Here is an 11,054-nt window from a genome sequence, read left to right as displayed (position 1 = left end):
GCTCAGTTTTACTTAAGAACTCCGAAAAAATCCACCTTTTCAATACTACAGATTGAGATTTCTTCTAAGTATTTCCACATCTTAGCTTGTTACTAACGAAGAATCACTACATTTCATTTTAAACTACCATGGCAGGAAATGTTAGAAATTACAGTGCTAGTTCTGATGCACTGTTTTATGGTACTCAATGATAACTCACTATACTTCAAATCCTTGCTTAAAAAATTGTTTTTCAGGACACGTCCCCAAAATCTTTGCCAAGCCTCCTGGTATAACACAAGTTATGCTACACTCACATTTCTCTTGTTTTATAGCAATACCCATATATATTAATCTATTTTGTCTATCACCTGTGGCAACAACTGCCTATTTCTTTTTGTGGTGATCCAGCTGCAGATCCTTCACTCCTGCGGCTCAGTCATACCTTCATACAAACAATCACATTAAAGACATTTCCAACATTTTTATTCCTCGCTTCACCAATTCTCGTACTAGTTAGAGGTCTGCAACATGCTTTAGTACTGAAACAATACAACTTCAAATCATCCTGACATGTTACAAAAGTACAATCATTACTCAGAAAGATTTGGCATACTTTGCAAATACTTGGTGTATTACAGAAAGTGCTAAAGAAATAGGAGATATCTGTTTATTGTACCAATGAAAAGGCAAGAATGTGCTGCTGTAAATACTTTTCCAATGAAGAAACAGGAAATAAACATTTAAAGCAGTGTTCTTAAACTGCATCCAGCGAGATACGTTGAAAGCTACTTACAAAACACTACAAGTCATAAATCAAAAATCCTGACAGTGGAGAGGGGGATTACGGTGGTTTGCAAACAGGGAAAACACACCAAAATGTGACTCCCATAGCAGCTGCGTTCTCTTCGTGGTGTGAGTTTTCTGATGTTGCTATTGGGATAATAAGCAGTGAAGAAGTTGGCCAGGAAGTCATTTCACCCTGTGCCACCATCTGTCTGTCAATGCTTATTAGTACAGAAATATTTTCAAAGACACGTCTTGGATGAAAACATTTAGAAGTATTTTACAAAAATAACATAAATTAAATTACTTTTTTGGGTTTTTTTTTAAATGAACAACTATAAAATCCATGAATCAAACAACATATAACATGGACACAAGATGAAATATATTACACTAAAGGCCAGATAATTACCACAGTGGTATGAGGCTTCAAGTAAATTATGAGGCACTTTTTGGCCAAGCAGTAGTCATTCATTCAGTGGTAAAGTCCAACTCACAGAAACACCTAAAACAAAATTGCTAAAGCTTTCTAAGATCCTCAATTCCTCAAAAAAAATGTGCAGATAGAAAGGCAAAGACAGGACTGTGCTCAGTTGGAGTTCCAACACGGTGGTACCAAGTTAGCCTTCCCCAACCTCCATAGGCAGTTCTATTAAGGCTTTACACATCAGAGAGAAGAAATAGCAACTCCAGACACATGGGAAAGCAAACAGAAAGAAAGGCAGCAGCAGAGTTATATGTGAGCAAGTCCCCAGCAGAACAGACTTGAACTCCACTCTAATTTAGGAGAGCACCCCTCACATGCAGAAGACCCAGCAGTAACACGTGTTGTGCTGTACCAGCCCATTTGAAATTGAGAGGCTGACCCCAACAAACCCTGCTGTGATACCCTGAAGATCTCACATACCTACAGGCTAAATTTTCCAGAAAACCAAACAAGATACTGTCATGGGGGAATTAAAGTACCAGTAACATGAATAGCCTACTATGAAATATTGCTATTAAAATACCTAACATAATGAAGAAGAGGACAAAAAAGGGCAACTAAAGCCAAAAATTACATATTTTGAAGTACTATAAAAAGCATTATTGATATTTAATATACTTAAACATACTAATATATCTACATATACTACTAATAAGCATACCTAAGGTAAGACTGCATTAGTGTAGAAGTTAAAAAATTTTAGAAGGCAGCAGTTTGTGGTGCTATTGTAAAGCACAGCTTGTTTTTTGGGAAGAAAAGCACAGCACTGAGTGGTCCTTAAGAAATCACATCACCTCAATTAGGTGCGAAGTTCTCCAGCTGAAAGACCAGGTCTACAGCAGCATCAACATCCGGTACAATATGATCTGGTTCTACTAAACCAGAATCAAACCTAAAATCTCTGTGGCCATGGAACACGGCTTCCGTGATGCTGTCCCTGGTCTCCAAGGGCACCTCGCTGTGGGGGTTGTACACCCCAGTACAAACCAGCACAGACCTGCAGTGGGCAGCAGCTGCAGGTGCCAGCTGGTTCTCCCAGCCGTGGTCCATGTCATTGTCCTGAGAGAGTGCAGCAGAGCCTCTGCCACCAGAAACCTGGGCCTGAACACGCGACTTGGAGCCTTTCCTGGAGTTCTCTTCAAGGTAGCGGTTGTAAAGGTTGGCACCATAGACATCCGTCATGAGGTTGTCTCTGCAAACAGAAGGAAGCTCGCTCAGCAGGGCAGGCCTACCTGTCACATGTCCATGTATGAAAGACGTTGGTACAGTTTCAGTTTACAGTTTAATTTATACTTTAACAACTTCATGGGGAGTTATGCACAGGAAGAAATCCATATCCCACAGCTATTTTACTACACCATTGTCACTGAGGGTGACATGATACAAATGAGTCACTCTCCAGGCTGAAACTACAGATTGGAGCAGGGGGAGGGAAAATCAAGGATAGGTATGAACAGTGCATGAATGAGCTTATTATATTTCCAAACATCTTGGAGCTTCTGGAACAGTCTTTTATACAATACAGCTTTATCCCTTTCTATGAAAAGGATTCTATGATGTGACAGCACAGGCAGTAGCACATGACCAAGCTTAATGACCTCACAGATAAATTCAAGCTCTACATTCTCTAACAACTGTCATTTACTGAAAGCCAGTTGGTGTTATACCAGTAAACCTAATAAAACAAGTACCCAGGTGAATCCTTTTTCTTAGATTTACACAGCCTATGACAGAAATAAATAATTAAATAAATAATCTGGAGAAATCTTAGCTCCATATAAACCCCTTTTTGTGCTTCTACAGAAATTGCACATAAGAAGAACAAAGTGCTATTAATTCTTAAGATTAGAAACAGAAAAGATACACCACAGCACCCAGACCATTGGGTGGTCCCAGTGGTGTGAGAAACAAGCAGGTGAAGAGTTGGGTATTTTTCCTGGCTGGCGTTTCTGTGTAGCTGGTTTCCCGCGGTCAGCTGAGCAGCCCTTACCCCACGGCGTAGAGGGTGTGGATGGGCCGGTGCCAGGGCCGGTGCAGGGCCTGGGCCCGCAGCAGCTGCTCGGCATACTGGTATGTCAGAGGGCTGGGCTTGCCCATCAGCGCCTCGTACTTCAGCTCCCTGCCAGTGATCTTCTTGTAAATGTTCTCCAAACAAACCATGAACGTCCCGTGCCCAAACCTACGGAGACAGAAAGACAAATCAAATTAAGTATGGATAAAAAAAAACAAACTGAGGTTTTTTAATTCATGATTTTTTTAGGAATAAACCATATCCTACAGCTATCAAATTTCCCTCATCATGCAACATTTCTGCAGCTGTTTCACTGGAAATAAAGCGCTTATTTGCCGAACAACAAAACCCCCACGTTATTGGAACGGCACAACAGATTTATCTCGTTGTAAAACTGCTCACTGTAGATGTCCTGGCTGCCTTGCTCTAGCGTGAAACTATCACACACACATGTTCTGCCAATGTGCTAATTAGAAAAAGCCTTTGTTTCCAAGGAAGGATATCTGACAAGATCTTTGACCCAGGATTGAGGCAGGAATCAAATCACAATAACAAGTTTCTATTTCAGATTATGTTCAAACTATAGACTGAGAGGAAGGGAGGGGAAACAAGACTATTAAAGAACTACCTTCTGTTGAAAGCAAAATCAAACAAAATCACTATCAGAGGTTATGCCACCTTGTTCTGCGTGTTCTGCTGGTTTCTCTTATGTTCCTTAAGGAGCTCACTGCATTGTCCTCAGCTCAAAACCACTGACTGCTTCCAACAGCAGGGTCAGCTCTTAACCCTACCAGGAATGTAGGGTGGAAAAGAGAAATTCCAAAGGACCTAATGAAATGAAACAATTGGCCTTGATAATTTTTTCATTTTTCCCTCTGAACTGAGACTCTGAGGCCCTGAGGCAAAAACCTCTCTTTCCCCACTCTTCTGGGAGTGAGAAAACAAAAGGGTTTAGAGCTTAAAAGCAGTTTTTCTCTTGAGTAACTGGTTTCCTGGATGCAATAATGCACACAGCAATAAGGCAGCATTAGCTGAAAGTGTAGAGACTTCGCATTCAGAGCCAAGACCTTCTGTGAAGCTGCACCAGGCATTTTGTATTCAAGTGTTGACTCTGAATTTTACTGGAGAAATGAGGAAACCTCAAATACATCACAATATACACGTTATAAATTACTCACCTTGGAGACTGTGCCTCAGCTACCCACATGAGATCCATGTTACAGGCAAGCACAGGAATGTGAGGGTAGTTTTCATGGTGATAGGGATTTCCAGGATAGCCACTGGTCAGCAAAACATCTATTATCAACTGCAGGCTGGTTTCCCATCTGACTGGCTCCCCAAACAACACCACAGCTGTGAGAACCAGAATTACAAAACAGAGTCATGGAATTGCTAAGAGGGCACACAAGTGGTCTAAAGAGACTGATCAAACGGTCACATTAACTTTAATTTAGATCTTAATATTTAATATATCACATACCCATCCATTCACAGAAAATCTCAGAAGCAACAAGACCCCACTGCAAAACATACAGGTTTAGGATTTTGATTTTTTTATTGACTAAGTTTCTCCAGAGCACCCCAAAATATTAACTTTTAAATTGTATTTCTAAGTCCTCCACACCTTTGTAAATTCTATGTTTACATACAGTGTTTAAGTAATCCATCAGAGATGTTATTTTGTTCATCTTAGAACAAAATCTGAATGTTGTTTTTAAACATTTTCCGTGTCGCCAGCAATAATCTGAAATGGATTTTTTTAAATCCCAAGGTCCAGTTTCTACTTTCCCGTAGTTCAGATGGGAGTGAACACAATGTGCTGAAACAAGGTGCTTCTCATACTGCAGCTCTGCAGTGACCATCCTGACTGCGGGTGAGGACTAGACCAATTATTGCTGCACACATGTCAATTCATTCCTCAGTTTGGACAGGAAGGCACCAATAGCCCATTAAAGGCAGATGAAAAGGAAAGGAGACCTCAGGTAGCTTTGAAACTTCAAAAACACATGGCTGAAAACTGTACACATTAAAAACCAGCTTTACCACACATGATGCATTCCAAATGAATGACAGATGTCATCAACAAGGAAATCTTATGAGTGTCTCAGACAAATTTCTGAAGTGTCCAACAATCTAAAAATAATTTCTGATTATAAAGCACAATTAAGATATTTCATCTATTAATGGATAGTTTCAAGTTAAATAAAGGTAACTGACCCTCAATCTTGGGAAGCTCCACAGCAGAGGGGGACTGCAATAAGAAAAGAGTGAAAGTTTTCTACAAGATTAAACATCTACTACTATTTTTAGCAGAACAAATTCAAATATAGCTCCCACAGCTGCCTTCTGCAGCACTGACAGGAAATACTCTCTCTGTTTTGGTAGATACCTGATGTCAGTTCACTCAGAAACTTGTATCTCCATTGTGAAGTGAAACCTCGTGCACACAGACAGCAGACATGTCAGAGTGCTCTACATGCACCAGCCTCCTGCTTCTTCTGAACTGCCTCTGGAAAGCCTGAAAACTCCACTTGTTTGATTTACTTGTGTGTGAAAATGTGGATATTTAATATTCTACAGGAGTAAGAGGCCTTTAGTATTATCAAGACATTGGTATTATAGTTTTTAAGGTGTATTTCTTTAACACTGCTAATAAAGAAAAACGCATTGTGTAACATGTAATGTATTTGCTACACAACTAAGAGTTTGCACTTCATTATTTACTCTCCGTGGTGACAAACATATTAACAGGTTCCTGAGCTTCCCCACCTGCAGGGTTGAGAAGCACAGCCAAAGGTGATACACCTGAGTTTTGGATTTTGGGAGCCACAGGGAATGTCTTGGCTTCACATGGGGCAAATCTACTGCCCTGACCATGCCCAGTTCACACAGGGATTTACTGTGGATGTATTCACTTCTCTTGGAAATTCGGCACAATTCAGTTGAAACCATATTGTACATACTGAAAACATTAAATATATTTGGTATAAACAAGAAAGGGAGTCCTTTGCAGGTAAATAAATTATCTGCAAAGCATTAATTTACAATTGAAGCAACCTCACAGCCTAGAACCAATACCAACACAATCCCATACTGAAGGAAAACGCTTGTGTTATCTTCCACACATCTGAAGAAGCTAAGCAGCTTTCCAAGACCGATTTTGAATTAAGTATCTGTATTAGATTGTAAGTTTTCCCACAGCAGTAAGTTACAATATCGAAGACTGGGTTAAAGAATTACCACTGAGAGAAAAAAGTCTATGGATTTGTTCTTGAAAATGTTGTAATAAAACAAATAAGGAAGCAGAAATGCAAAGATAAAACACCATGTAAGAACAGCAGCATTAGCTTGGTAGTTAAATACTGACCCCTATTATAGAATGTCATGCAATGAGCAAATAAAGAGCTTTAAAACAAAAATATACACTCACCAGAACGTTGGGTCTTCTGTCATGGTCAACTGCATCCAAGAGCGGGTGTTTCTCCCGCAGAGTCTCAATGGTGATGGGCTGACAGAAACCAAGGCTGAAAACACCAGTTAAGGACAAAGAGCTTCTTATAGGAAAGGATTTTTAAAATCCATAACTCCATTTTAACAACTTGAACACAGGCAGTTTATCTGGTAAAGCAAATCAGCTAGGAATGAAAGCACCATCAAAGACTGACTTTTTTCTCTGTGAGACAAAAAGATGATCATCCCATTACAGACAAACAGGAGACCAAGGTTTTTCTGGTTTGTATTGTTACAAGTGCCTTGTAACACACTTGTCTCTTAGCCAAGCCTAATGGATTTTGACAGTTAACTGGAATGTTCCTTCAATACCTTTTTCTCATCTTTGTCTTTGAAATAGAGCTTATACTTAAAATATGCATATACATTTTTTACAACTTATGATTTACACCAACTTCAATTAAAATCTCAATAAAGGAAGAAGTGTAGAAGGGACTAACCAGAAGCATGAGCAAAGATTATGTTTGAAACTTTGATACCACCATTATATCAACATAATTCAAGTTGTTTTGGGTAGCTAGTATAGAAGTGGCAAAAATATTCAAGTGTAATTTTACACCAGATGTTGGTTACAAAGACATGCTTACAAGCAAATCTTGAGCACTGAGGTAAAAGTCAGTGTGATAAATAACAGACAGAATGTCAGGCTCTCCTCCTCAAGGGAGCACAAACCCTGTGTGCTAAAGTGTCATTTGCATATGAATTAAAAAATTCTTTCTCCTTTTTCCTCACTCAAAACAGACAGAACAAAGTGAAGCAAATACCAGCACACCAAGCACATTCACAACATAAATTTAACATCATAGTAAGAACTACCATTTACTGCTTATTGCTGTATTTGAAGGGTTGAGATATTTGGTCTTCACTTGATCCACAGGATCCCCTGACCTTGAGTAAGGACACCACTTTGACTGAAAGTTGTTGGTTTTTATTTTTTTTAAAGATACTCTTGAGCAATATCAAGAAGTGGTCCTTGTCCAGACACCAGGACACATTTCTCATGATAACGTTTGAACATCCGCAGGGGACTGTGTGACATCATCACCTGATCTTGGGAAATCTGGTTGGGATTCAAAAACAAAACCAGTCTGTTGGTTTTGATTATCAGGGAAGTCATTTATACAAAGATTCAATTAACGGATGTGATAAAGTCTAGGAATTGCAAAACAATCATACAGATGTACCTAAACCCCCACATCATACAGATGTACCTAAACCCCTGTCACAACATTTTCTCTAAAGTTTCACAAGGGACCTATTGATAATATGCCAGACAAAAATACATTGCTGCATAAATACATTACAAAAAAATACATTACTGCATTGTCATGCACAGACCCCTTTCAGCTTCCAGAATTACTCTATTCAACATGAGCACAAGGTTTCCTCTCCTAGTTTTACAGAATCACCCAACTTGGAAAACAAACAGGGAAGAAGAATCAGAACTGCTCTAGTTCCAATTGTGGGCCATTTGTTAAACTACAGCACTGATCTAATTGTATCAGAAATCACCTTTTATTTTACATATCCCCACTCCTTCCACAGGATAGGTATAAACCTTTAAGATCATTATCCTGGAAGGATGCTCTTATGAATCACTACCTATCATCTTTGCAGAGAAATACTGTTAACTTTAGCTTTATCATTGGAAAAATCAGTACCTTTACCAAAGGAAATGCCATTAGCTTTGGACAGCATTTTTTACTCTCTAATACCTCCAGCGAAGCATTTCAGGGGGCTTAAGGAAAAACCAGACCAGATTAACTGAGCAGCATTTAACGGAAGATAATACATTTGACACATTCAACGTAATAATGAAATAAATGGGATTTAAGGGACTCACTGGAACTCCCAGCAGATGAGACAACTGGTCGGCTTTTTTCTGGCGAAGGCAATTCCCTGCATTGGTGACAAACACCACAGGCACCAAGAACTGTCCCTGAGAGTTCACAAGCTTTCGAAAGGCTGTTCTGGCAGCAGGAATCGGAGTCTTTCCTCGCACCAGCACCCCGTCGATGTCAAACAGGAACCCAAAGGATGGCAGTGCACTGAGCTGTCAGGAAAGAGCACATTAGTTCTGCCTGTACTTACACACGTTTGATGGAGCTTTCAGCAGCTACAGCCCAACCAGAACAGACACCTGAGAGCAAGGGATCTTTAACTCTGCACATTGTAACATGCCTTAAAGACACATTCACATGCTAAAATACCCACTGTGACACAAGGAGCACAGCTCCCTCTGCCTTATGCATACAGCCTCTTGAGCTCTACCTTGCCTTACAAATAGTTCTAGAATGTTTCAGATCAAAAATGAAGTCAAACTGATCAGAAGAGGTACAAAATACCTGCTGCTGTGCCAGTGAGTCCCACTTTTGACTGATCTGACCCCCCCTCGAACACTAGCAAAATACACAACAGTCAGTATTTCAGCAGTAGGTAGGTCTTGAATTTGAGTTCTCCCTTACAAGGTTTAGATACTAAAACTGTCCCAGCTGTCACCTGCACTTTTCTGTTCCACAGTAGGTTCAATTACAGCCAGATAACTGCTGTGCTCTTTCTACATGGCTCCAGTTGATTCTTAGTTTTACATACAGCAGACTAATGCCTATTGGTAAAGTTATCACCTCCTCAGATAAAGGTGCTGCTTGAGTCACTTAAATGTGTCCCCTTGTCTGCCTTTGAGGAAATAAGAGCTGGACTTCATGAGTTCAGGAAAATAAAATGAGGCTAAGGAGGGGTAAGAAAGATGAGCTGCTGATAAGCCCAGGGAGCAGAGAGAGAGGACTGTTGAGCAATGAAACTGTTAATGAATCACGTTGGAAAACGACAGAAAAAAAATTATCACTTCATTTCTCTCCCAAGCCTAAATTGGAATCCAAGACTCTTGGGATTTATGATTCCCTCTGTCATTATATGATGAAGAGGGAAAGAGCAATTAAGCGCCGAGATGGAGCACAATGAGAACAGGCACAGAAACGACTCCAGGAACCGCAGCGGGACAGCCTTCGCTATTGGAGCTGTCCCACCCAGCCCACCGTGTTCCCTATGCAGGGAGAAGGGCGTTTTGCCTATTTAAGCAGCACTTTGTTCCCCATCAATTATTCACCGGCTGCATTTTTCCTGCAGCTGGTACAGCACAGTCACCGCCACCGTCACCACTGGGAACGGAGATGCCGCTGCCTGCACAGCCGGCACGGCTCCCACTGCTGCCCCTTCCAAACCCAGCACTCCAACCGCTGCAAACCCACGAGGCTGAGCCCAGTTTAATAAAACCAACGCTGTAAATATATCGATTATCATTGATTTACATTAGGCTGGGTTTGCTGTCCAGCTTTACATGCAAAAACTCCCCCTGAAGCCTTCTCTTTCCTCCTCTATAGAATCATCAGCCTCTATTTTAAAACAAAACCCCTGCAGCCCTTGTCTCCACGTTGTCGGCACCCGTTTCAGGAATGGTATCTTAGAAACAACCCAACTGCTGCAGAAATGCTGCTAAAAGTTGCTGCTGAATGTACAGCAGTCTCCTCACGCTTTGGGGACCGGCATCTGAAACTGCTGAAACTGAAGTGGTATCAGAATAGTTTTGCAATTGACGTGGTTCTTCACCTTCATTTTGCTATGTAAAAATAACAGAGGTATAAACAACAGATTATAAATAGGAATTTTGCAGTGAATAACACTAGCAAAAGAAAGTATTTTGTTAAGCATAGCGGGAGGAAAAAAGCAGTAAGGAAGGAACTGAGCATACATCCAGCAGGGAAATAATGAAGTCAACAGCTTTTTTTTCCTTTTGACCCTAACGAAACACTGTGCTCGGGACAGGAGAGCTCTGCCCCGCTGCTCTACGAAGGGGACGGATAGAGTCGGAACGACTTTCCCTTGCTCCCACTGTACCACCACGGAGCAGTCCTTAGGACGGGAGTTCTGCCCGGCACTGCCCGGGAACCCGTCACAGCGTCCCCGGCGAGGGACGGTCCTCGCGGGCATCCCACGGCCCGGGCACTGCGGCGGCCCGGCCGCGCTCTCCGCACCCCACACCCCGCACCCCTTTCGGTTTCGCTCGGGTCTCGTCCCGGGTGCTGGAGCGGCGGGTCCCTCCCGCCCACCCCGGTCCCCCCGCGGTCCCCTCTCATCGCCCCGTCCCCGCTCCGTCCCCTCTCACCGCTGTCCCCCCGCTCCCCGCGCCGAACCCGCAGAGACCCCGGGCGGCCCCGCACAGGGCGCGGAGCGGCGGCATCGCCCGGCGCATGGCGGGAGGAGTGCGGGACCCGCCGCCCCGCC

The 11,054-nt window shown here is 41.9% G+C and overlaps 1 protein-coding gene across 1 annotated transcript; it reads right to left on the bottom strand.

Moving 5' to 3' along the window:
- Positions 1-184: 184 nt before the first annotated feature.
- Positions 185-11,054, bottom strand: LOC135420474 (haloacid dehalogenase-like hydrolase domain-containing 5). Its single transcript, XM_064667994.1, has 8 exons — positions 10,936-11,054; positions 8,617-8,826; positions 7,721-7,833; positions 6,694-6,787; positions 5,481-5,514; positions 4,442-4,616; positions 3,243-3,431; positions 185-2,444 (listed from the first exon to the last, which is right to left on the bottom strand). The coding sequence occupies exons 1-8, from the start codon at positions 11,020-11,022 to the stop codon at positions 2,048-2,050; spliced, it is 1,299 nt and encodes a 432-aa protein (XP_064524064.1). The 5' UTR covers positions 11,023-11,054; the 3' UTR covers positions 185-2,047.

This window comes from Pseudopipra pipra, chromosome 11 (genome assembly GCF_036250125.1).
Source record: "Pseudopipra pipra isolate bDixPip1 chromosome 11, bDixPip1.hap1, whole genome shotgun sequence".
Classification (NCBI taxonomy): Eukaryota; Metazoa; Chordata; class Aves; order Passeriformes; family Pipridae; genus Pseudopipra; species Pseudopipra pipra.
The sequence above is the reverse complement of the archived record's forward strand: the minus strand, read 5'-3'. Positions and strand labels throughout refer to the sequence as shown.

What these genes read in the sequence shown, in the direction of transcription:
- LOC135420474 (XM_064667994.1), bottom strand. Translation starts at nt 11,022, where the DNA reads ATGCGCCGGGCGATGCCGCCGCTCCGCGCCCTGTGCGGGGCCGCCCGG. An exon ending in GGAGCTTCCCAAGATTGAGG is followed by an intron (nt 4,617 to 5,480) that starts GTCAGTTACCTT and finishes TGGTTCTCACAG; the next exon opens with CTGTGGTGTTGTTTGGGGAG. An exon ending in CACACCCTCTACGCCGTGGG is followed by an intron (nt 2,445 to 3,242) that starts GTAAGGGCTGCT and finishes TTCTGTTTGCAG; the next exon opens with AGACAACCTCATGACGGATG.